This window comes from Miniopterus natalensis, chromosome 18 (assembly GCF_054644295.1).
Source record: "Miniopterus natalensis isolate mMinNat1 chromosome 18, mMinNat1.hap1, whole genome shotgun sequence".
Lineage (NCBI taxonomy): Eukaryota > Metazoa > Chordata > Mammalia > Chiroptera > Miniopteridae > Miniopterus > Miniopterus natalensis.
Genome location: NC_142098.1, coordinates 40,545,003 through 40,568,501, shown reverse-complemented (window position 1 = coordinate 40,568,501; position 23,499 = coordinate 40,545,003). Strand labels below are relative to the sequence as shown.

Here is a 23,499-nt window from a genome sequence, read left to right as displayed (position 1 = left end):
AACCTAAAATCTGGAGGGGGTTGGGCAGGTTTAGGTAGGATGGTCTGGGAGGGGTAAACGAGAAGGGAACATTGGAGTAAGGCTGGAAGAGTGGAGGGGTGAGCCAGGCAGAGAGAACGGCAGGTGCAAAGGTCCTGAGGCAGATGAGTTGAAGGCATGGCACAGGTGTCAGTGTTTATCAGAGCAGTCAGAGAGGGGGAGGGTTGGAGGAGCTGCAATAAGAACAGTAAAACAAGAGGGGTGTAGAAGACACGGAGCCCTGCAAATCTAGCTGGGATGGGAAACCCTCAAATATTTCTGAGCAGAGAAATGACACTAAGTAGCTAGTCTTTACTTATTTTATTGCCAAATTGTATTTATTTATCAGCCTTAGCCATGGAATGGAACTTGTACTTTGGAGAGAGATGCTAGATTTTTTAAAGTTGAGATATATTTGACATGTAACATTGTATAAGTGCAAGGTGTACCACATAGTGATTTGATACATTTATATGTTGTAATACACTTGCCATTGCAGCATAGCTAACACCTCTGTGGTGTCACATAATTACAATTTCTTCTTGTGGGGGAACAATTAAGTCTCTTAGCAAGTTAAATGCTTATAACACAGTATCACCGTCTACAATCACCGTACTGTGTGTTAGATCTCCAGGAGTTATTTAACTACTAGTTGCAACTTTGTAACCTTAAACAGTATATCCCGTTCCCTCAGTCCCAACCCCTGGTAACCACCATTCTACTCCCTGTTTCTATGAGTTTGGCTGTTTTCGATTCCACATATAAATGAGATTATACAGTATTTGTCAGCCAGGACTGCCTTATTGTTTTTTATTATGTGCCCCAAACTGTGTGACTTTTTAAAAAGGTACTTTGCCACTCTCTATGGTTATATTTCTCCAGATAAGATTTACTTTTGTTTCTGGTGGGCAGATAGATTAGGGACCAGTCATCTTCACTTAAGCCCTGGCAGGTGTGGCTCAGTTGGTTGGAGCACTATGCACTAAAGGGTTCAGTCCCCAGTCAGGGCACATACAAGAATCAACCAATCAATCCAATGAATGCATAAATAAGTGGAAACCAAATCCCCCCCCCTTCTTGCTTTCAAATCAATCAATAAATTTAAAGATTTTTTAAAAAACAAATCAAAAAATGGGTTTCTGCCCTTCACAGGTCTTGCTACTGCCCAGATAACTTTTATTCCAGTATGTGACTCTTTAGGGACCCAACCTAAATCCTGGGGTGTTTATGGGGTACTTCATCCATGATGGACCCTTCTGGTTGATGCTTCCAATTTGAAATTTTTGCTTAATGAGACTTCCAAAAGTTCCACTCAGATTTTTGGTCTGTCATCTGCTATATTTACTTTCAGAATCAGCAAACCATCCATGTAAAACTAACCGCAAACAGTGTGTTCCTCTTTCTCAGTTTCCTTCCCCATTTATACCTTAAAACTATAAATTATATCTGTCTTGAAAGCTCTTGAAGTCTAGAAACAGATGTTCTACTCCCCCCCCCCCCCCCAGCGGGAAGTTTAGTCTAAAAACATCCAGTCAGACATTTCTGGGAGTGGAACTTTCATCAGCATTTTTGAACATACTTCCCGGTTCATTTACTCAAACATCTACATTCCCAGGCCACTCCTCCCTAAAATCAATAAGAAATAAAATATAATAAAAATATAGATCAACTGGACTATAATGAGACTTGGAAATTCTCTTCTTCAAAATACACCATCGAGAGAGTGGAACCTCAACTGGACGAGCAGATCCTGACAGTGAAGGCACCTGGCAAGAAGCCAGAGGCACGGCAGGGAGCTCGAAGCTCCGCACTGTTTCCCTGAAGGACGGTCAGGCCACTGGAATGAAGAAATAAGAAAAAGGCCCAACTAGACATGTCACAGAAATCAAAAGGATAGCCAAATGACCCAAACCGTAGGAAACTGTCCCCAGCTGCATTAGTCATCAAGGATGCGCATAAAACCACAAGATGCCTCTGCCCACAGCCGCGAAGCTAAAGTAAAAAGCGGGAGCTTCTCGAGGTTGGCGAGAATTAACCAGGACATTGGAAAACCCTGGGGGTGAACTGAGACCGTGACTTTGGAAGCTGTCGGCGGTACCCACAGAAGCTGAACAAACGCCCAGGAGGAGGAGACGGCCGCACGCGCCCCGGTTCGTAGCAGCAGGAACGCACGTGCGCCCCAGAGGGGCGCTGAGGCCTCAAAGCGGCCCTCTCGACTCACGGACACTGACCGACTGCCGGCCACCGTGCAGGGGGTTGAGAAGTGCACACTGGCAGCTACAGGGCAGCCACAGGGACGTGCGGAGCCGGGGAGCATCGTCAGCGATGCTGTGATAACCATGGATGGGGCCGGGTGCCAGGCGGCACTAGACCTCCGGAGGGGAGCGCGCAACAAATGACCTAAATGTCTAACCGCGGTGCTGTTTGCCTGAAGCTAATATAATATTGTATGCCAACTGTAATTGAAAAATATAAATAAAAGTTTTAAAAAATTGGCACCATAGGATTTCACTCATATGTGGGATGTGAAACCGGAAGCAACAGATCGAGAAACTAGAAAAAACCAAAACTCATAGACACAGACAACAGGTCAGGGTGACCAGAGGGAAGGCGGTGGAAGGGGCCGTAAAGGCTAAAGGGCAGGAGAAGTGGTGACGGGAGGAGACGTGACCCGGGCGGTGGGCGCCTGCTACACGATACAGGTGATGGGTTACAGACCTGTACACCTGAAACCTGTATAATTTTATTAACCAATGTCACTCCAATACATTCAATAACAAAAACAAACATTAGCACATACTCTGTATTTGAGGAGATTTCAAAAATCACTTTGAAAACTGCACTCTGTCCTAAAGTTTAAAGTGACACGAGTTAGAATTAAAAATACATGCACACAGCCCGGCTGCCGTGGACCTAGGAACAGGAGGTCCCAGTTCGGTTCCCGGTCGGGGCACAGGCCCGGGTTGCGGGCTCCATCCCCAGCCGGGGGCGTGCAGGAGGCAGCCGATCAGTGACTCTCACCACTGATGTTTCTCTCTCTCTCTTCCTCTGTCTCTGAAATCAATAAAAAGATATTTTTAAAAATACATGCACACAGATATATATGTGGTAACACTATATTTACAAAGAACCAGTATAAATCTGGGCACAGATTTTGGGTGTTGTCTAGTTGAGGAGGGGAAGTACTGGAGCAGGATTGGGTACATCACAGAGACAAATACTATTTTTATCAATTTTCTGGTTTTCTTGCAGGATGTTGACTTCATAGGGGGTTTCTTTTCTTTTTCCCCAAAATATACCTTTATTGATTTCAGAGAGAGGAAAGGAGAGAGAGAAACATCAATGATGAGTCATTGATCGGCTGCCTCCTGCACATGCCCCCTGCTGGGGTTCGAGCCAGTGACCTGGGCTTGTGCCCTGACCCAACCCTGACCTCCTGGGTCACAGGTCAGCGCTCACCCGTCTGAGCCGCAGCTGCAGAGCTGGGCCCCTCCCTCAGCCCCAACCTGGGGAAGATCAGATACCTAAGCGAGTAGAAGGAAGCCCGCAGGCTGTTTGTGTGATTTCTGCTTAAACTGTGGTGGGGAGCCCAGCGCACCACATCCTGCCGCTTGTTAGTTCTGCCCGCCGCCTGCTTTCAGTGCAGCCGGGGCTGGGGGAGGAGTGTGCCCCCCACTCACCGCCCCTGCCCCCTGTGAGTCCAGACAAGGAGGGGGGGGGCGGTGGGAAATCCTGCCCTGCAGGCGGGCGCCCGTGGGAAGCTGAGTTCCCCGCCACCCGCGTCCAGGCCAGGCCACCGAGGTTAACAGCCAGGAAGACGCGAAGTCCGGGTGGGGCCGAGCTTCAGAAGACGGTGGGCCAGCGGTCCTGAGGTCTTCCCCCTCCCTGGCTCCATCGGAGGCAGAGGATCGGGACGGGAGTGGGTGAGTCCACCCCAGGCCCCGGGGGGCCTCCTGGGCTGGACACCCCAGTTCTCCCAGCAGGAGCGAAGTGCGGAGGAGGGGGCTAATTTGTATGACTGGAGGGGGCCTTTGCATTTGAGCCTCCTAGAAACACCGAGAAGCAGAGACCCCTGGGCACTCTGGAGTCCGGTTCTGTCCTGTGGACCCGACCGCAGACACTCACTTGGCTGAGCCACGCTGGGGGCGCTCCGGAGCAGGGGCCTCTGAGAGGTGAGCAGCTGCTGGGTGCGTGAGAGCCAGACCCAGGGCTGCACCAACGCAGGGGCCAGCTGGGGAGCACCCGTCTGGCCCAGAGGGTCGCTAACCCATGGCAGGCCAGAGGAGCCCTGCTCCGCAGCAGTGCCCGTGCCGGGATATTTTCGGAATATACCGTGTATTCTGATGCAGACGCATGTTTTTTATATAAATTGAGATGATTGACATAGAACATTGTGTGAGTTTAAAGTGTACGGAAAGTTGATGTGAGGCGTCTATATTGCCAGATAATTGCCCTTGCTGCTGCGAGGGGCACAGACACCTCCCCCACCCCCGTCCTGCCCTTTCTCCCGGCACCCAGCGGGCGCCCTGTGTGGCCCCAGGCCCAGGCCCAGCTCCCCAGGCCTGTCTCCTGACCGTTCAATCCCTTTAGGATTTTGCATTTGCTGATGGGTCACCCTACCCTCTCCTGTTTCCAGCGCCGCTGGGGGCAGGATGGGAAGAGAACTCATGTTAGCAGGATTTTATTTTTATTTTTTTGTTAATCCTCATTGGAGGATATTTTTTTCCTGTTGATTTTTAGAGAGAGTAGAAGGGAGATAGAGAGAAAGATCGATGTGAGAGAGAAACGTCAACTGCTTGCCTCCTGCATGAACCCTGACTGGGACCTGAGATCGAATCTGCAACCCAGGTTCCTGCCATTGACCTGGAATCGAACCCGCGACCCTTCCATGCACGGGCCACTGCTCTAACCATGGAGCCAGCTGCCCTGGCATCAGCAGGATATTTTTAATGCACTCAGTGTCTTGCCGGGAATTTACCATAAGCGTCACATACTTGGAGGGAGACTGCGGGCTTCCCGTCTTGAATGTGAGGGAATCTCCCCGTAGAGTTGGGTAAGGCCTTGCCCAAGACACATGGTTCGTAATGGAGCTGGAGCTCACCCTGAAGGCATTTGGTTGCACAAATACACGCTCTGCCTCGTCCCGTAGATTAGAGTGGGCCCCACGCAAGGGTTTACCCCGAGGTGAGTCCAGCCCCACCCGAGCATGTCTGGGGCTGGGGGGGATCGTTTAGGAAGCTTCGTCCCTCCCCTGTGGAAAGGCCTGGAGAGAGCTCTTCCCCTTCTGCAAGGGCATTGCGGTAGCAACCTCCTGAAGGGCCCCCAACGCCCAGACCAACACATCCTGTCCCCTGTGTCAGCTGCAGTCTCTGTCCTTCCCCCTCTGACTCCAGGACGGCGCAGGCTGCAGGCTGGCCATGAGCCCCCGTCCCACCGCCCTGCTGGGCCTCGGTGAGTCCTGGAATGAATGGAGGGACCGCATCCCAGGGACGGGCAGGGTGGTGGCTTGGGGAGGCGCCTGTATCCCTGCTCAGTCCCGACTCCAGTCCAGGAGACTCATGGTCCCTCCTGGGCTCTGTCCCCTCAGCTCTGGCCCCACCCTAAGTCTCACCACGGAAGGTTCGGGCCTAGAAGCAGGTCCCTGGGCGTGGGGACAGGTGCAGGCTGAGCACCTGATTGGAAGAGGGGCTGGGGATCTGCCTGGAAGAAGGGTTGTGCTCGGAGGCAATGCTGAGGAGGGTGGTTGGGAAACTTTCCGAGACGGAGCCCGCTGCCTCCATGAAGGCCCCCTGATTGCAGCCCTGGGAGAAGCGGGCGCAGGGCGTTTTGCTCACTAGACCTTCTCTTGCAGTGTTCTGTCTGGGCCAGATGATCCACAGGCACGAGGGTGAGTCTGCCTTTTCATTTGGTTTTGCACAATTTAGTTTTATTTTCAGGCACAATGTTCCTCTTCCCTGGAGTCCTTCGCGGTGCATCTGCAGCTAGAATGAGGCCCGGCCCCTGTGTGGGACCCGCCTGCTCTCACGCCCTCTGGCTCATTAGCGTCAGGGACCTAACCTTCCTGCCACTTTCGCAAAGGCCATTCCCCCCAGGACCAGGACCTCCTCCCAGGCTGGGGCTCCGGTCACTGGGCTGGGCTAATTCTTTCCTGGCCCCGGGGCTGGCTCAGAGCCTCCCCCTCTGACTGAGGCGGTCAGCTCTGCCTCCCTCGCCCAGACTCCCGCTCACCCCAGGGCGTCTGGGCGGTGGCTGTGGGTTTGCACAACCCCTGAGGGCCTCTGTGCTCCCTGGGCACCCCCAGCTCACCCCAGCCCGGGAAGTCCGGGCCCCTGCGCCCCGTCTTTCTGATGGGGGAGCTGAGTGGCAGTGGCAGGAATGAGAAAGCGAGGGGGGGGGGGGGGGGGTGTGGAGCACAGCCGGCAGCCAGGCCTCTGTCCGAATGCAACGACACTTGGGTGCCATCTTCCTGTTTCAAGGCTGCACCCCCCCACCCCCCCATGCCCCGCTCAGGCTGGTTTGGACACTGGGGTTTTCAGGAGCCTCAGTGACAAGGAAGTGGAAAGGCCGAGGGGCAGCTGGCAGATGCAGAACCAGAGCTGAGGGCCCCTCAGGGGACGGCCCTGGCGCCAGGATCCTCACCCGCTGGTCCTGTGAGCAGATCTGGGCTGGGCCGCACCCCACGCTAGACTCCCAGAGGAGCCCTCAGCCCCATTGGTCCCCCAACGTCCCCCAGCTGCCCTTCGGGCCCGGCCCAGGTCATTCCCACTGTCACAGAGCCCTGCGTTCCTGTCCCCACAGTGACCCGGCCCCCCTCCCCCTCTGCCCCCTCCCAGCCGTCTCTGTCCCCCTAGAAAGTGGCTGTGGACAGGGAGACATGCCCCGAGCCCCAGGCTGCTCTGACACCGCCCGAGTCACCGCGAGAAAAGCCCACGGTGCCACCAGGACTCAGGTCCTTGTGTCACGTGGGAAAAGTCACTGTGCAGTGATGAGAACTTAGCCACCGGGGGGGGGGGTATTTTGGGAAGGGTGGTGGAAATGGTCTGCACTGGGTTGGGGTGATGGTTACACAGCACCCTACTTTTGCAAAAACCACGGAAGTGTGCACTTGAAACACGGCGACGGGGAGGTGTGGAGATCTCCTGACAGACCCGAGACCGCTCTGCTTCCTCCCAGGGGCCCTGCCCAAACCCTCCATCAGCGCTGAGCCAGGCCCTGTGGTCCCCCGGGGACAGCCCGTGAGCATCGTGTGCCGGGGCCCAGACAGGGTTGACATATTCCGCCTGGAGAATGGAAGACACAGTGTTTCGGATCAGCAAGCTGTGTCTCAACCTGGTTCACTGGGGACGGAGGCCACATTCCACTTCCCCGCAGCGAGCGAAGACACCGCCAGCAGTTACCGCTGCCTCTATAGAAAAAGGGGCAACTGGTCTGTGCGCAGTGAGCCCCTGGAGCTGAAGGTGACAGAGGACGTCCCTTCTCCACCCTCAGGTTTGTCCCAGGTCCCTGCACCCCATCGCCAGCTGTGTCTGTTCTCAGGCTCCCTGCCCTCCTGCTGACCCCCAGCCCCATGGCCCCCCTGCCCCTCTACACTCATGACCCTCAACCTCCCCATCTGGCTCAGGGCCCTAAGGCTTTGGTCCCATCTGGACACCACGGTGGCCTGGGCACTGAGCCCCAGCACAGAGTGGGCACAGAGCTGTCCCTCTGGGCTGGGTGGGGAGTGGGCTCCCAGCGATCAGGTGGGGACAGACCCCCTTCAACGGGACATGTGTCCTTTCCCTCAGGATGGTGTTAAACTGTCCCTTCCACTGGGCCAGACTCTTAGGGGCTCCACCCTCCACTGGGCAGGCCGTGTGGTCCCGGGGGCCATGACCAAGGCAGGACGGTGCTCTGAGGGATTTGGGGGATGAAGCTGTCTTTACCCTGTGTGTGGTCAGCCCCGGAGATGTCCTGGACTCAGAGTCCCTCGGGGACGCTCACCCGCCCCATGTCCAGGGGCCTCAGAGGAGCTGCTCCCTGCTGATTCTGTGAGGTCAAGAGGAACATAGGGGTGGGAGGTGAGTGGAGTGACCACCACCCCTCACAGCAGAATGGAGCAGGGGCTCTCCTTGTCTCCTGCCCCACCCCCATATATCAGGATGTTGTCTGGGACTGAGTAAGGGCCAGATGTGGCCTGTGGGTGGACTCTCAGGGTGGAGAGGGGCCAGGCTAGTGGGGTGAACCCCAGCAGCCCCCAAGAGCACCAGCTGTTCTCCTGCCCTGTTCACAGGAACCTCCACAGTTGTCAGTTCCACCCCCAGCTTGATCCCTGTCACACAAACAAAGCACCCCTCCTCAGCTGGTGAGTAGGAACCTCAGCCCAGAGGGAGTTTGGGGGGCTCTGTGCTGGGGGTCAGGCTCCAGGGCTCAACCCCCTGCCCAGGGCTAGGATCAGAGACTGTAAGACCACAGCTAGGGGCTGCCACTCACAGTGTCACTCACATTCTGACTGTGACAGCAATCAGAATGGCCTGGTTCACGAACTCTGCCGGGCTCTGGGAAAGCATCTGCCAGCAGCAGCCAGACAGGCAGTGCTTGTCTGACCTGTAGAGCCCTTGCTTTTAAAAAAATATGTTTTCAATTTTTAGCATAAGAGGAAGGGAGAGAGAGAGAAACACCCATGTGAGAGTGAAACATCCACCAGCTGCCTCCTGCACACCCTCCACTGGGGGATCAAGCCTGCAGCCCGGGCATGTGCCCTGACCGGGAATTGAACCACAACCCTTCGGGGCATCAGACCACGCCCAACCAACTGAGCCACGCTGGCCAGGGCCCCCGCTTTTTAAAAATCTGCAGAAACAAAGCTAAACTTTCTTGCCCAAAGACACAAGGTTATGAAGAGGCAGAACCAGCCCAGAGTGGCCAGAACCCACACCCCAGGGTTCGCCCACAGTTGGGCACCGCCCCCTTGTGGGCAGGGTTCTACCCTGCATGACAGAGGGACAGAGGGACAGAGGGACAGAGGGACAAATGTAGCTCAGCGCCCCAACTCGGACAGTAGGAGAGAAGGCACCTCTTGATCATTACACTTGAACAGCAGCAGAGTCACCCAGCGGAAGAGAGACCCCCTGGGAGGGCCCTGGATACAGGGCTATTGAGGGGGCGCAGGAGGCATCGCGCTTAAATCCCTTCCTGCGGAACAGGGACGTGGGCACAAGCTCTTACTGCCATTGAGCAGATACCTTTTTGTCACCTCGTCTGCAGCAGACATCCCCCTGCGGCGGGCCTGATGCACAGGAGGAAGGAGTAGAAATGGTCCCTGTCCTCCCAACTCTAATGGGGAGAATTACTTAGAATGAACAAAAAAATGCTTATATGTCTATATGTGCAAATATAAATGTAAAATTTGCAATGTAAAGTTTCAGGTCTATAATTTATCTTAGTGTATATATTTAGATTATATATTAATATATAAGTAATACATTAATGTAACATTACAAATGAATATAGAGTACATTGTTATACATTATATCACATATTACTAAAACTAACATATGTGTTAACATAAATGTGCACCATATATTATACAATAAAATGTATAACTGATATACTATATATCTTATATAGTATAAGTTCTTTTAATTTTAAATTTTTAAATGTTTATATAATTTAAATTATGCATATATAAGTGAAATCACAATTTTAAATATATATTTACATTTACTATAATCATATAATTTGTTATAAATATGTAAATACATTATGTTATACATCTTATGTATGTCATACACATACTGCATGTACACACAATTTTAAATTGTAGTAAATGGCATAAAGGGAAGGACCGGCAGGGACGTGCAGAAACGCCGGTGGGGTCCTGGCGCGTGGACTGGCACAGATGTGGAGGGACGGGCGCTCAGGCCCGTGAAGTTTCCCGCTTCCTTAAGGGGGAGCCAGGGCTCGGCCTCCGAGACAGGCGGGGGCGCTGTTCCAGAAGAGGGCGCAGGGAGACTCGCATCCCGCGCTCGGACGAGCCCCTGCACCGCAGTCTCGCCGCCCGTGCACGAGGCGGTGGCGCGCATGCGCAGAGGAGGACCCCGTGAAGTCGGTCTGGACGGACAGCGCATGCGCCAAGCCTCGCCCTTGGCCGGCGCTGGGGCGACTCGCCCGCTAACTGCAGGGCTTCGGGCGACGCGAGGACGCCGGGCCTCGGCTTCCTCCGCCCCAGAAGGGCTGTTCCGCCCTAGCAGAGGCTGCCGTGACCCCCAGCCGAGGCTCCCGGGCTTGCGGAGGGCGCCCAGGAGGAGGCGCGCGCCGCAGGCTCCCGCGTGCGGTGCGGAGCCAGGTGCGGTGCGGAGCCAGGTGCGGTGCTGAGCCAGGTGCGGTGCGGAGCCAGGTGCGGCCGCTGAGCCCCGGAAATGCGGCTGGTGCAGCGGAGGCTCTGGCTTTTCGATTTGCTTCGCTTAAGTGTCAATGGGTAGATAGCGCCGCGTGGTTGCCGACGCGGAGCGGACAGATGTGGGGCATTTCCGTCCTCACGGAAAGTGCCTCCTGGGGGAACAGGTGAGGGTCCGGGGGGCGAGGGAGACCCAGAGCCGCCTCTGTCCGGCTCGGGCCTTTGACCCTGGCCCGATTCCTCCTTCCCGGGAGACCACGGACGCATTCGCCGCAGTGACCGCCGCGGCCAGGGCCCTGCAGCCCGCCTCTCGGGGTCGCCGGGAAGGAAGGGGCCAGGTGGCGGCCACCTCGCAGCTCTGTCGCCAGCACTCGGGAGCCCGGGTTTGTGAAATGGGAATAATGGTTCCCGGCTGCAGGACTACTAGGCATGGGAGAGGTTGCACGTATGAGTGTGGGCCTGACGGGCACCCAGCGCGGGCATGGTGCGCAGTAGGTGCTCAGCAGATGCACCCTGCGGACACTGTGGTTCCATCTTCCCTGCTTTCCCAGGCCTGATGACGAAATATGTTTATGTTCTTGTCGGGACCTCTGTGGTCTTTCTCCTGTGTCTCCTCCTCCTGGTCCTCCTCTTACTTCATCGTGGCCGTCAGAAAAAACACGGTAGGTCTCAAGGTCGGGGGGGAGCGACCTGGGAAGGCTTTTGGGGTGCTGGGAAGATGGGCTTCCCTCCTAACTCACACCCTGACTGTCCTCAGGGTCCCCGCACGGCAAAGGCAAGGAGCAGAGGCCCCAGGAGAGGTGAGGACCCCCCCGAGAATCACCCTCGGATTGCGTCCCACTTCTCTGCCTCCAGGTGCCCCCCTGTGCTCACTTGTTCTTTCTTCTCAGGCTCAGCCCGGCTGCTGACATCACAGAGAGCACACCAGGTAAAGGGACAAGGAGAGGGAACCTCCGGGGGAAAGAGAAATGGGCGATGAGTACCGTTTACGACGCAGTGCGGGGGGGGAGGGTGTTATTATTTGGGAACATTATAGGATGTTCTAGCTATAGTGGGGCATGAAATCTGAACCGCTGAGGTTTCCAGCAAGCTTGCCACCAAAGGTCCACCCCAAAGAACTGACCACTGTTCTCTCCCCTCCAGATGTGGCCACAGTCTGCAAACTTCCTGAGAAAAAGAGGGAGATGCACAGCCCAGTAAGTCCTTGTGTTAGTCACTGATTTCTGCGTAACAAAGTACCCCAACTTTAACAGCTTCACAAAACCATCTCAGTTTCTCTGGTCAGGAATTTGGAAGCAGATTAAATCTGCTGGGTGGTTCTGATTCACGGACTCTCACAGGGCTGCATTCATCTGAACGCTTGACTGGGGCTGCAGTTCCATGTGCAAGATGGCACACCCATAGGGCTGTGGGCGGGAGGCCTCAGTTCTTCCACACGTGGGCCTCTCCGTGGCAGTAGCCTCCCCCAGAGGGCGGGATCCCAGAGAGGAAAGGGCAGAAGTGCAATGTGTTTTGTGGCCTCTCCAGGGAGGCGACATGCCCTCACTTCTACCACGTTCTACTGGTCACACAGACCAACTCTGAGTCTATGTGGAAGGGGACTACACAATGGAGACTTGGGAAGTGGGATCACAGGGGCCACGTGGAAGCTGGCTGCCACAGTCTGTCCTTCCCACAGGCCCCTCTCCTCAGCCTTGGCCACACTAACCTACCCTGGGTCTTTCCCTCAGAGCCCTGCTGCAGAAGACACCCAGGAGGTGACATATGCCCAGCTGGACCAGCAGGCCCTCACCCTGAGAGCAGCCCAAGCTGTGTCCCCACAGCCCACAGAGCCCACTGCTGATTCCAGCGTGTACGCAGCCCTTTCCAGACGCTGACTCGGGACCACCTGGCCTCTGCACCTAGAGACACAAGTCACTCTTGCAAAGGCCTGAAGCAGCCACTTGGAGGGCTTCCCTATGGAATCATTCCTTTCTTGAAAGTCATCTAGTCATTTCTCCTGGAGGCAAGAGCTGGAGTCCAGGGACGGCTCCTCAACACCTAGGAGGCTCGTTAACCAGGTGGCTCCTCCTACAGTCAACCAGCTCCTTGTAGCCCCTGTGAACACTTGTTTCCAGAGACCCAGCTACAGGTACCTGGCTGTTTCCAGATACCCATTATAGCTTTCCAGCAGTTTCCAGAGACCCAGCCACTGTTGGTGGGGTTTTTCCAGAGACCCAGCTACAGTACTACTATAGTCACACAGCTGATTCCAGACGTGTCCTGAATCCCCAACTTCCCCAGGGACTGTTTGAACCATTTTCTTAGCTGACTCTAAAGACTTTCCTAGAGTCTACTTGTTGACCGTGAACCTGGGCTATATTTATGCAGCTAATATCTGATGCTTCATTTTCTCTGGATCCTGCTCACCTTGTTCATCAATAAATGTCTTCACAGACCCAACCATGGCAGCCCTGCATGAGGAGCTAGGGTACACGGGTACTTGGCCCCCAGTCCCTGCCTCCACAGATGCTCAAAACATAGTGAGGGGAAAAGACAGAAAAAAAAAGGCACTGATGATTTCTGATCTGAGTGTGGTTCTCAGGGACGAGTGAGCAGACATCTAAGGGGACGCTTGGCTGGGAGGCGGTGCAGAGCACACCCCCCACCCCCCCATCTGCACGCACATGCCTGTGAACGCACAAATGCACACGCATACACACATGCACACACTGGTACAAACGCATATGCACACGCCCACAGTTAGGACCCGTGTGTGGCCCGGGCGAAGGTTAGGAGAGGCCATGACTGCACGGGAGGGTCCCTCGGAGTGCTAGTCCTCTCAGAGGGACATGGCCGTTTCCCACGTCCCATCCCCACCCGGGGTCATCTCAGCTGATTAAAGCAGCCATTCCTAAGCCTGCTCACCCAGCCTCACCGATTCCTTCTGGAGGAAACCACGTCAAAGGCCCTTGCCTGCGATTTCCCTTCACCCCCTCTCCTCTCGGCCAACCTGGTGCCTCCCCGCGGGCCACCTCCTCCTGGGCACTGTGAGTGACTGTCTCCAATGGCCATCGTCTCCTGAGCTGTCAGCCATACTACCCCTCAAACTTCCTATGAATCACAGGATTTTTTTTTTTTAAATCATCTGAGGATATTTTTTCTATTGATTTTTAGAGAGAGTAGGAGGGAGGGAGGGGGAGAGAGAGAAACATCCGTGTGCAAGAGACACATCGATTGCTTGCCTCCCGCGTGCAGGGCGGTGGATTGAACGCCCAACCCAGGTCCGTGCCCCTGACTAAGAATCAAACCCGCGGCCCTTCGGTGCGATGGCCCACGCTCGAACCACTGAGCCACCCTGGCCGGGGCTGAGCACAGGACTTTAAGCCACCCCTACAGTGGAGCTGGAGTGACTCTCGCCAGTTTACCTGGGTGGGAAGTTACCTTCTGTCCCAGGTGAGTCATTAGGCTTCAGGGTCTGTTGACCGTAACAGTTACTCTCCCCTGATGGCACACATTCTGGTGAGCTGGCCTTTGCCCAGGGACGGGGTGTGGCCCCCTTGGTGACTGTTGCCCCACAGCACCCCTTTGTGGTGTGCAGAAAGCAGATCACCCTAGTTTCGTTCATCTGCTCTTCCTCGCCTGTCCCCATGCTCTCGAATTGCACCAGTGGGAGCCACCCTCCCACCTCCCTGACCCCTGGGGCACTGCTCACGTGGGCGGGCCTCCTGAATCTGCCATGTGAACACATCCATCCTCTCTCCCATGTCCCCTGTGTTATTTCTTTTTTTAAACTCTCACCCAAGGATATTCTTTCCATTGCTTTTCAGAGAGAGGGAGAGGGGGAGAGAGAGAAACATCCATGTGAGAGAGACACCCCAATTGGTTGCCTCCCGCACGCGCCCCAACTGGCACCAGGGATGGAGCCTGCAACCGAGGTAAGTGCACTTGGCCGGAATCGCTCGTGGGGACCCTTCAGTCCGCAGGCTGACGCTCTAACCACTGAGCCAGACCAGCCAAGGCCCCTGTGTTCTCTCTTAACGTCTGTTCAAACAGAGTTAGGGCCTGTGCACAAATGCCCACTCGGTGACTTAGCAAGACTGCTATTGGCCGCAGGGCTTACGAAGGACACTGCACAGAGCTGTCCCCACAAAGAAACGTTTGGGATCTGCGGCGCCACGTCCCCGGGGTGGGACCCCTGGCCAGGAGAGCTCAGAGCCAGAGCTTGCAGTGGGTGCGACGTGTCCTGCCTCCTGTCTCCCGCCACTTACAGGACCCGACCCACTGCCCCATCAGGTTAAAAAGAGAAGTTACCCTAATAACCGTAGGGGGGCTCCCGTGTCCCATTTGGATTAATTTAGAGCCTTTAAAAAACAAGAAAACACACTTGCATGCCTGTAACAGACCTGGTATTAAACATGCTATTCTACATTAAAATAATATTTTGAAGGCCCAACCAAAACTCAGGCAGCCCTTAGAATATTACAACTGCTATTTTCGTTCTATCAAACTTTGGCGCATTGAATCCTGGCTGAAACCCTCCGCAGTACGTTCTAGTCTTTTCTCCGTTTTTCTGGGGAAAACTCGGGAGCGAAATATTTGTTAGCTTGCTCCTGCCGGCCAGTCCGCGTGGCACGGGAGCCGCTGTCCTGACCTCAGGGCGGGTGGACATCTCACTGGCAGGAGGTTTCTCTCCTGCTCAGAGAGTGAGGGTCCCCAGCCTCCCTGCTCAATTTTAACTTGTACTGATCTTTAATTTTCTATTTCTACTCAAGATTAATTTCTTCCAGAGATCTGCTTCCTAACACTTGAGTTTTTATCTTTATTCTTATTTTCTGGGGGTTACATACTGTACTGAATTTCTGAATTTCTCTTTCTCTTTGTTACTTTTCACCAGTTAGTGTGTTAGTTTGGGTTCTCCAGGTAAACAGCCCCAGCAGATGCTGACATGTAGGTCACACGGAGACAGTGACGTGACAGTTAGTGCAGGAACAGGCTCCCGGGTCACAGAGCCTGGAAGCCCCCCCGCCTGCCGTCTGCGCTGCAGACCCTGGAGACCCAGGAGAGCCGGAGGCGTCATTCAGTCCAAGTCCAAGGCCTGACAACCAACCGGGGGCGGCGGGGGCGAGTCCTGGAGTCCGAAGGCCAGGGAACCAAGAGCTCCGACACCCGGGCCAGGAGAGAGGGGCCGCCAGCTCAAGGGAGAGTGACCGGCCCCTTATTTCCTCTTTTTGTTCTGGGGGCCTCTGGAGATCGGGTGGCGCCATCCACACTGGGGAGGGCGCATCACAGTTCACTCAGTGGAAGCTCATCTCCTTCAGCAGCCCCCCAGACGTGCCCAGAAACAGCGCCGTGCCGGGTCCCGGAGCCCAGTTGACACATAAGATAACATCACAGCTAGTTGGGTGCATTTCCCCTAAACCCGGGCTTGTCTGACTCAGACCTGAGGCGGACAGGTGGGCACAGGGCTCCTCGGCGGAGGGACGGGGCAGAGGCTGCACTCGTAGGGGAAGGTTCCTGAATATCCTGGGCGGACTGAGGGTCCTTCCAGGGTGCGCTCAGCTCTCCATGCCCTCCTGGTAAAAGCATGAAGGTGTCAGAAGGGGTTTTATGTTTTGTTTGTTTGTTTTTACATATCTTTATTGATTTCAGAGGAAGGAAAGGAGACGGAGAGAGAAACACCAATGATGAGAGTCATTGACTGGCTGCAGCCCCGGCCCTGACCGGGAACCGAACCCCGATCGCCCGGATCCTAGGTCGGCGCTCAACCGCTGAGCCACGCCCGGCCGGGCAGAAGAGTTTTATGGTTTCCCTTTTACACATGAGAAACTGAAGTGTTTGCGTAAGGAAATGTGTGGTTTGGGCACATTCAGCCCGTGAGGACCACATGATAAGCCAGTAAGTTTACCTGCCTGTATTGTCTATGTTTCTATGTATCTAAGTGTCTATCATTGTATCTATCTATGTAAATATCAATTTGTGTATCTGTGACTATATATCTGTATATCTGGGTATCTATGTATCTATCATCTATCTATCGTCTATCTGATGAATTCGTACTATATGGGTTTCATTTGGACCTGGGTTCAGCCTGGTTATGAAATATCTCACTAGAAATGCCTCCCGGAAACCAGCGCCTCTCTGGACCCGAATAGGGGAAGCCTGGAGCTGCCCACCTCTCGTCCTGTGAAACCACGGAAATGAGCCCATGAGGTGGCCCCTGTGAACCCACCCTGCACGCTTCCTGACCCGCAGGGCCCTGTTTTCCCTCACCCAGGACAGAGACAGGGAAGACACTGAGAGGCTGGCGATGTGCCCCCATCCCACCACCCTCCTGGGCCTTGGTGAGTTGGAACGCAGCGGGAGGACCACAGGGACAGAGGGGTGGGACTCTGGGTGGGATCCAGCCTCTGGGAGCCCTGCAGACCCTGCTTCCTTTGTGTCACCTGGGCCTAAGCCTCCAGTGGAGGGACCGGGGCCTCTAAGCTGTTCTGGACACTGGGATGGGACAGGTCAGATACAAAAGAAGGCCAGAGGGGGCTCTGGTTAGGTCTCCTGGGAACTTGCCTGGAACCTGCTGTAGGGGAGGGAAGCCACCTGGGGAGTCTGCTGCTGAGGGTGGTTTGCAGCTTAAGGAATCTGGGCAGTGGGCGTTCCCCCCCCCCCCCCCCCCGGGGTTTCTCTGGCAGTGCTCTTCCTGGGCAGGTGATCCACAGGCAGGAGGGTGAGTCATTTCCCTACGATTCCTAACCCCTCCCACCCCAAGGGAGTGCTGGGGATTCTGGGAGGGATCCAAATCCCAGGTTACACCAGGTAAATGTGCCTCCTGAGACTCCGGACAGCTGCAAACACCCACAGGGCGTCACCGCTGATTTCCAGGCCCCTGAGATCCAGAAAATGCAAAACCGGAGCCTGATTCTCACCACTCACACCTGGCCCCTCGTCACCCCTTCCCGTGCCCTCAGTGAAGGTCCTCAGTCCAGGACAGGATGACTCAGTCACCCTTGACCCCCCTAACCTCGGCCCCCATGATACTCCACCCCAGAACCCTGCTGATTCCACCCATATGTCCCCCCACATCCCTGCTGGGCGCCCCCCCTAGTCTGAGCCCACGGGTGTCACCTCCACAGCAGCCACTGGGGCCGCCCGGGCCTCTCCCTGCTGGCTCCGCCCCCTTCTCTCCGGTAGGTGAATTTAGAAAGAACAAATCTGATGACTCTCCCTCCCGGTTGAACCCTTCACAGGTTGAATCAAGGTCGCATCAGATCCCTTATCAATGTATTTCCTCTGGTCACGTCCACCTCTCGCCACATCTTGCCCCGATTTGTCCGGCTCCCTTATCGCCAGACTTGTCACCACCAGCACCCGGGCTCCTCGCGGGCTCAGCTGAGCAACTTCCTACGTCTTTATCACAGCGCAGCTCAGGAGTAGCCTCCCAGGCGGGGCGGGGTCTCCTTATGCCTGCGGGAACTCATCACAGGCCTGCCTGGCGTCTGGTTCTCCTTTGTATCCCTCAGCGTCACTGCACATAATCGAGAGCGTCTCGGCAGCGTCTCTCTCCCTTGCGGAGATGCAGTCTCTGTGGAGTTTGGCCAGAGACAGCGTGGCATCCCCAGGGGTGACACCAGGGGTGCTGCACCCTCACTCTGCTCCATAGCATTAGTTCGTGGCCACCAGCACCAAAGTCACCTCTTGATGCAAGGTGGCTGCCAGGGCTCCAGCCATCACGTATGCTTGCAGACTGGGTGACAAAGAACAGCAGAAGTAGGAAAGGGGCCCCCAGGCATAACTGCCACCCTTTGAGCTGCCTTCCTGGGAATCTCCCATCCCGTCGTCAGACATGGTCACAGGCTGCAGAGAGCAGATCCGGGGGGTGCCGGGTGTTCTCTCTTGTTCCCTGAGGCACTGTGCCTGGCCAAAAAGCGACGCTCTGACTCGAAGGCAGATGTAGAGAGCAGATGTCCTGGAAGCAACGGCAATCTCTCCGTGTCCTTCTGTTGTCACAGGGAAGGAAAGGGTATCTCCTCATAACAGCCCCGAGGCCCTGCTCTGCTTCCTCCCAGGGGCCCTGCCCAAGCCCTGCGTCAGGGCCGAGCCAGCCTGTGGCCCCCGGGCACGGCCCAGCGGGGCTGCTGCATTCCGCCTGAGGACGACGGAGGTTCATCTGCTTACTGGGACCAGAAAAGCGTGTTTCCAAATGGTTCCCAGGGGACAGAGGACAGATCCCTCTCCCCAGCCGTGAGTGAGGACACCACCCCGAGGTATTACTGCGACTGTCACCAACTCTTCAGCTGGTCTGAGCGCCGTGAGCCCCTGGAGCTGAAGGTGACAGAGGACGTCTCCTCTCCGCCTTCAGGTTTGTCCCAGGTCCCTGCCCCGTCCCCAGCTTTGTCTCTGTCCACAGGCTCCCTGCCCTCCTGCTGACCCCCAGCCCTGTGGCTCCCCTGCCTCTCTGCCCACATGTCCTTGACCTTCACACCTGGCTCCGGGCCCTGGAGCCCTGGTCCCATCTGGACACCACGGTGGCCTGGACACTGAGTCCCAGCATCAGGGTGGGCACAGAGCTGTCCTTCTGGGCTGGGTGGGGAGTGGGCTCCCGGAGACAAGGTGGGGCAGACCCCCTTCAAGGGGACATGTGTCCTTTCCCTCAGGATGGTGTTAAACTGTCCCTTCCACTGGGCCAGACTTTGAGGGGCCCAGGCAATGTGTCTCCTGGGGTGTGGTCCACCCTCCATTGGGCAAGTCACGTGTGGTCCAGGGGCCAATGACCAGGGCTGGACTGTGCTTTGGAGCATTTTTTGGGTGAGGCCGCCCCCCGCAGGGCTGGTTGGACCCTGAGACAAACAGGAGTCAGGGTCCAGCAAGGACATGGAGAGGGAGGGAAGGAGGGAAGAGTCTTCCTTTAAAACCAAATATTTTCTCTCCCTTCTCTCTTTACCCTGCTGTGACTCAGACATCCCATGGGTGGGTGCACATGTCCAGGGGTGGCCCCCATCGTCCAGGCCTGGGGGTATCCACCCAGTTTATCCTGATCCTGTGACCCTCATTGCCCTGGAGAACTGTGGGCGACACAGTGGCCTGAGTAGGTGAAGTCAGAGTCCAGGACCAGGTGAGGTGGCTCCCACCCACTCAATTGTCCATGGACCAGGGACCAGGTGCTCTGTGGTTCCCCTGCCCCTTTCACAGGAGCCCCTGGGGACCTCAACTCCCCCACAGGAGCCCCCTGGGCTGGAGAGTGGCAACCTCAGCCTGGGGCGTCCCCTCCAAGGGACTCTGCTGGGGAGTGGGTTCCCATCTCAGTGGGCTTGGCCAGGTGTTGTCCACCTGTCAGTGACCCCCTGTCCTCTGCCTCCAGCCCCTGCCTCCTGGGATTACACGGTGGGGAACTGTGTCCGCATCGGCCTGGCGGGCGTGGTCTTGCTGATCCTGGTGGCGATTCTGGCGGAAGCTGGGCACAGCCAGCGCAGGTCCCCACACGGACCACAGGGTTGAAGACAAGGGAGTGCCCACCAGAGAGATTAGACCCCCAGGCCCCAGGAGGAGGGACCTCCCCCAGGGCCCGGAAGATCACACTGGAGCCCAGGAGCCCAGAGCTGCCCCCGCTGAGGGCCTCCTGGGAGGCTGCCCTTCAGGACCGCACCCATCCTCGGAACGCAGGGTGCTCGGCGGTGACCTGGCCTCTCCTGTGTGGTCCGTCTCGGGTCTCCAGGGTTTGGCTCCAGGCCTGACGCTCACCATGCTCACGGCCCCCCCTCCTTCCTGGGCCTCCCTTCTCTCCAGGTTTTGAGAGGCCCCAGGTCGCTGCAGCCCAGCCTCCTCCCCTCCTGCTGTTACAGAGGCTCAGGCCATTTCCCCTGGTTCAGGCCTCTCCCTCTCGAGGTCTCAGGGTCTGGGTTCCCTCCCAGGACCGCCCGCCCAAAGCCCATGCTGGGCTTTTCTACTCCGCACCCCCTTCCCTCCTCCGGGAGCCCCACCTTCCCAGCTGCTTTCTGGGAAACGGGAACCTGCTGCTCAAGGAAACGTGACCCCAGACCACAGCGAGGTATCACCGCGCGCTCATCAGGACGGCTGTTGCTAACATTTTTGCTTTTAAGCGACGGTACTGGACTTACCAGGGAGACCACTCCACTCCGTAAGGTATATAAATGTCTCATCACTGTGCTGTACACTTGGAATAATATATTGTATGTCAGCTCTAATGGAAATATAAATTAAAACAATCTAAAAACAGGAAAATAACAAGTGTTGCGAGGAGGCGGGGGAACGGGGAGCCCTGGTGCCCCTCGGTGGGGATACAAAATGGGAATTTGTAAGGCTGTTCCCCCAGTGGCACAGCGGCCGCAGCCCCGCGTGGGTGCGCGTGCAGAGGAGTGAAGGCGGGGCTTCGGTCCCGCACCCTCCTGCCCACAGCGGCTGGACTCGCAATAGCGGGGCCGGCGAGTGTCCGCGCGAGGAGGGGGGCGGGCGGCGGCGTCCGAGCGGCGCGGGGGCGGGGCCGGGCAGGGCTGGCTCTGCAGACGCAGGCGGGGGGCGGGGGGCGGGGGCCGCCAGACGCGGGAAGGGGGGCGGACCGGCCGGCGCCTCCAGGTGGACGCGGGCCTGCAGGCGCCTTGGCTTCAGCCGGGCGAGGCCGGGCTCGGACTCCTGACCCCAGGACCGTCCGATTATAACCCGGGCGCTGGGAGCCCCCATGCTGGTGCCGACCTGTCACTGCAGAGCCAGGAGCCTCCTGCGCCTGGTGCCCGACACTGTGGCCTCAGGACGCCCCCAAGCTGCTGGATCGGGGCAGCGCGTTCCCGTAGGCTCCCTGACCTCACCCCTGGCACTGCATCCAAATCTCGGACACGGGAGCGGGAGGCCCAGCCCCGCCCCGCGCGGGCTCCAGGGTCTGCAGGACGCGGCTTCCTCCCGAGGCGCTGCCAGCAGCCTGGCGGGGCGCACCCCGCGCGGCCGGCCCTTTGTTAGTCATCTTTGGAAAAATATTTAGTTCCTCTGACTATTTGTTTTTTAAAAAAATACATACATACATATACACACACACACACACACATATATATGTATATATATATTTTAGAGACAGGGGAAGGGAGAGCTAGAAACATCGACACCATCAACCACCGTCGGCTGCCTCCCGCCCGCCCCCTGCTGGGGATCGAGGGCGCAGCCCGGGCATGTGCCCTGACGGGAACCGCACCGGGACCTCCCGGCGCATGGGCGGGCACTCAACCACTGAGCCACACCAGCCAGGCCCTCTGCCCATATGTAATCATACTGTTTTTCATTTCACTTTAATTTTTTTGTTATGGAGTTGTATGAGTTCGTTATATTTTTTTGGATGTTAACCCTATATCCAATACATGGTTAGCGATTTTTTGTTTGGTTGGTTTATTTTTGTTTAAAATATTGGTTAGCAATTTTTTTCCCCATTCTGTAGTGTTTCTCTGTAGGTGGCAGAATCCCACACAGCTCGGGAAACCGGGCACTCACTCGCCGCTCTCCCTTTCAATTCGGCATCACCTAGGGAGAGGTACTGCATTGAAAAAGTTCTACCTACCTTCTCAAATGCATCTTCATTTTCTTAATTTACCGTACAGGGTCAAGATGCAGATTTCATTTTTAAATACATGTACCCTATTCCTTCGTTGGTCTTTTCTCATCTCTGTAAGGTGTTCAACTACCTGTCTCTTGAGCTGTTATGAGACACCACCCGCACCTCTTTCCTTCTAACGTATAATAGATATGACATTTGTTGTCCTCATTCTAGTCCCCAAGTATCTTGAATTTCCACTTCTGGTCTCTCTGCACTGCATTCTGGAAATTTCCTTGGTGGTGTACTCTGCTTTCATAAATGTCTCTTCAGCTGTGTCTTTTCTTTGATGGGAGGAATTTTGTAAAGTGTGTTCACTCTATTGCATTGTTCATCTCTAAAATTTCTAAACGATCTCAATAATTTCCTTCTGAAATTATATTCTTCTGAAATATAATCCATACCCTTGCCTGAAAATTTCAACACCCCCTTTACTTTTTCAGATATGTAAGCATACTTAATTTTAAGTTTCTCTCATATTTTCCTATTGATTCCATTTCGTTGCATATGACGGTCCCCATCAAGAGAGATTGCTGTCCATAGCACTGTCTGTCATTATTGGGGTTACTCTATTGTCCATTCTTGTTGGAAGTCTCTCCCCTCAGACACCTGATCTTCCACAGGTTTCTCCTGGGGATGTCCTGGGAGTCAAGCTGACAGTGTGGGGGTTGGGGATCATTGCAGTTTCTCCTGCTCCTCAACGTCCCCTCTTTCAGACCTAGCATCAGATCAGAGTTGTGTGAGGCGAGGATGGGTAAAGCTGGCCTCATGCTCCCATGTGGGACACACACTCACGTCACACAAAAACTGCAATAAACCTGTTTCTCACACACACGAGGGAGGTGACTCAGTGCTGACCGTGGGGGAGGTGTCAGTGAGCAAAGCTAGTCCAAAGCCCAGCCCCAGACCCAAGGATGGGGCACACAGCTTCTACTGGAAACCCGGACGTCCCTTCCTGTGAGGACCTGGGGCCCCTCTCTGTCCACATGAGCGGGAGCCTCCAATCTACGCCCCCTTGGTGGTCCTGGACACTGGCTGCTGCTCAGCTTTGCTCTCTGCTCTTTCTTGTGGTTTCGTGTTTGGGGAACTTTCATTTCTCTTTTCCTAAAAATGACTATTTCTACATATCGGGTGCCCCCCGCTAAAAAAAAGTATACACACACTTTGAATAAGGATAAAGGCAGTGTTTATTCAAATACATTTCATTTTCAAAATTGAGCTATCAGCTGTTAGAGTGTGCATACATTTGGGGGGACACCCTGTTCTCAGAAATATTATCGGTAGCATTTATTGGTCTGCGGAGCGGACAAGGGCTCCGAGGTGCATGCAACAAACATTTATCTTCACCGTAGAGTCTGACACCGCGACCCCCTCGCGTCTTCACCTGGCCCGAAAGTTAACAGTGATTGGTTCCCTCTCGTGAGCCAGGGACCAGGGCGCCTGCAGCCAATCTGAGGAGAGGAGCTCATGACAACATGGCCCAAGCGAAGACACAGCTCCGGGTGTCCCTCCAAAGCATGCACACGCTTTAGCCGCTGAC

The 23,499-nt window shown here is 55.6% G+C and overlaps 1 protein-coding gene across 1 annotated transcript; it reads left to right on the top strand.

Moving 5' to 3' along the window:
* Positions 1–5,291: 5,291 nt before the first annotated feature.
* On the top strand, positions 5,292–12,835 carry LAIR1 (leukocyte associated immunoglobulin like receptor 1). Its single transcript, XM_087827059.1, has 8 exons — positions 5,292–5,469; positions 5,870–5,905; positions 7,192–7,542; positions 10,945–11,055; positions 11,151–11,193; positions 11,284–11,321; positions 11,537–11,589; positions 12,124–12,835. Exons 1-8 carry the CDS (start codon positions 5,436–5,438, stop codon positions 12,268–12,270), a joined length of 813 nt encoding a protein of 270 aa, XP_087683185.1. The 5' UTR covers positions 5,292–5,435; the 3' UTR covers positions 12,271–12,835.
* The last annotated feature ends 10,664 nt before the right edge of the window (positions 12,836–23,499 follow it).

What these genes read in the sequence shown, in the direction of transcription:
- LAIR1 (XM_087827059.1), top strand. Translation starts at nt 5,436, where the DNA reads ATGAGCCCCCGTCCCACCGCCCTGCTGGGCCTCG. An exon ending in CACCGCCCTGCTGGGCCTCG is followed by an intron (nt 5,470 to 5,869) that starts GTGAGTCCTGGA and finishes CTTCTCTTGCAG; the next exon opens with TGTTCTGTCTGGGCCAGATG. An exon ending in TGCACCCCATCGCCAGCTGT is followed by an intron (nt 7,543 to 10,944) that starts GTCTGTTCTCAG and finishes CTGCTTTCCCAG; the next exon opens with GCCTGATGACGAAATATGTT.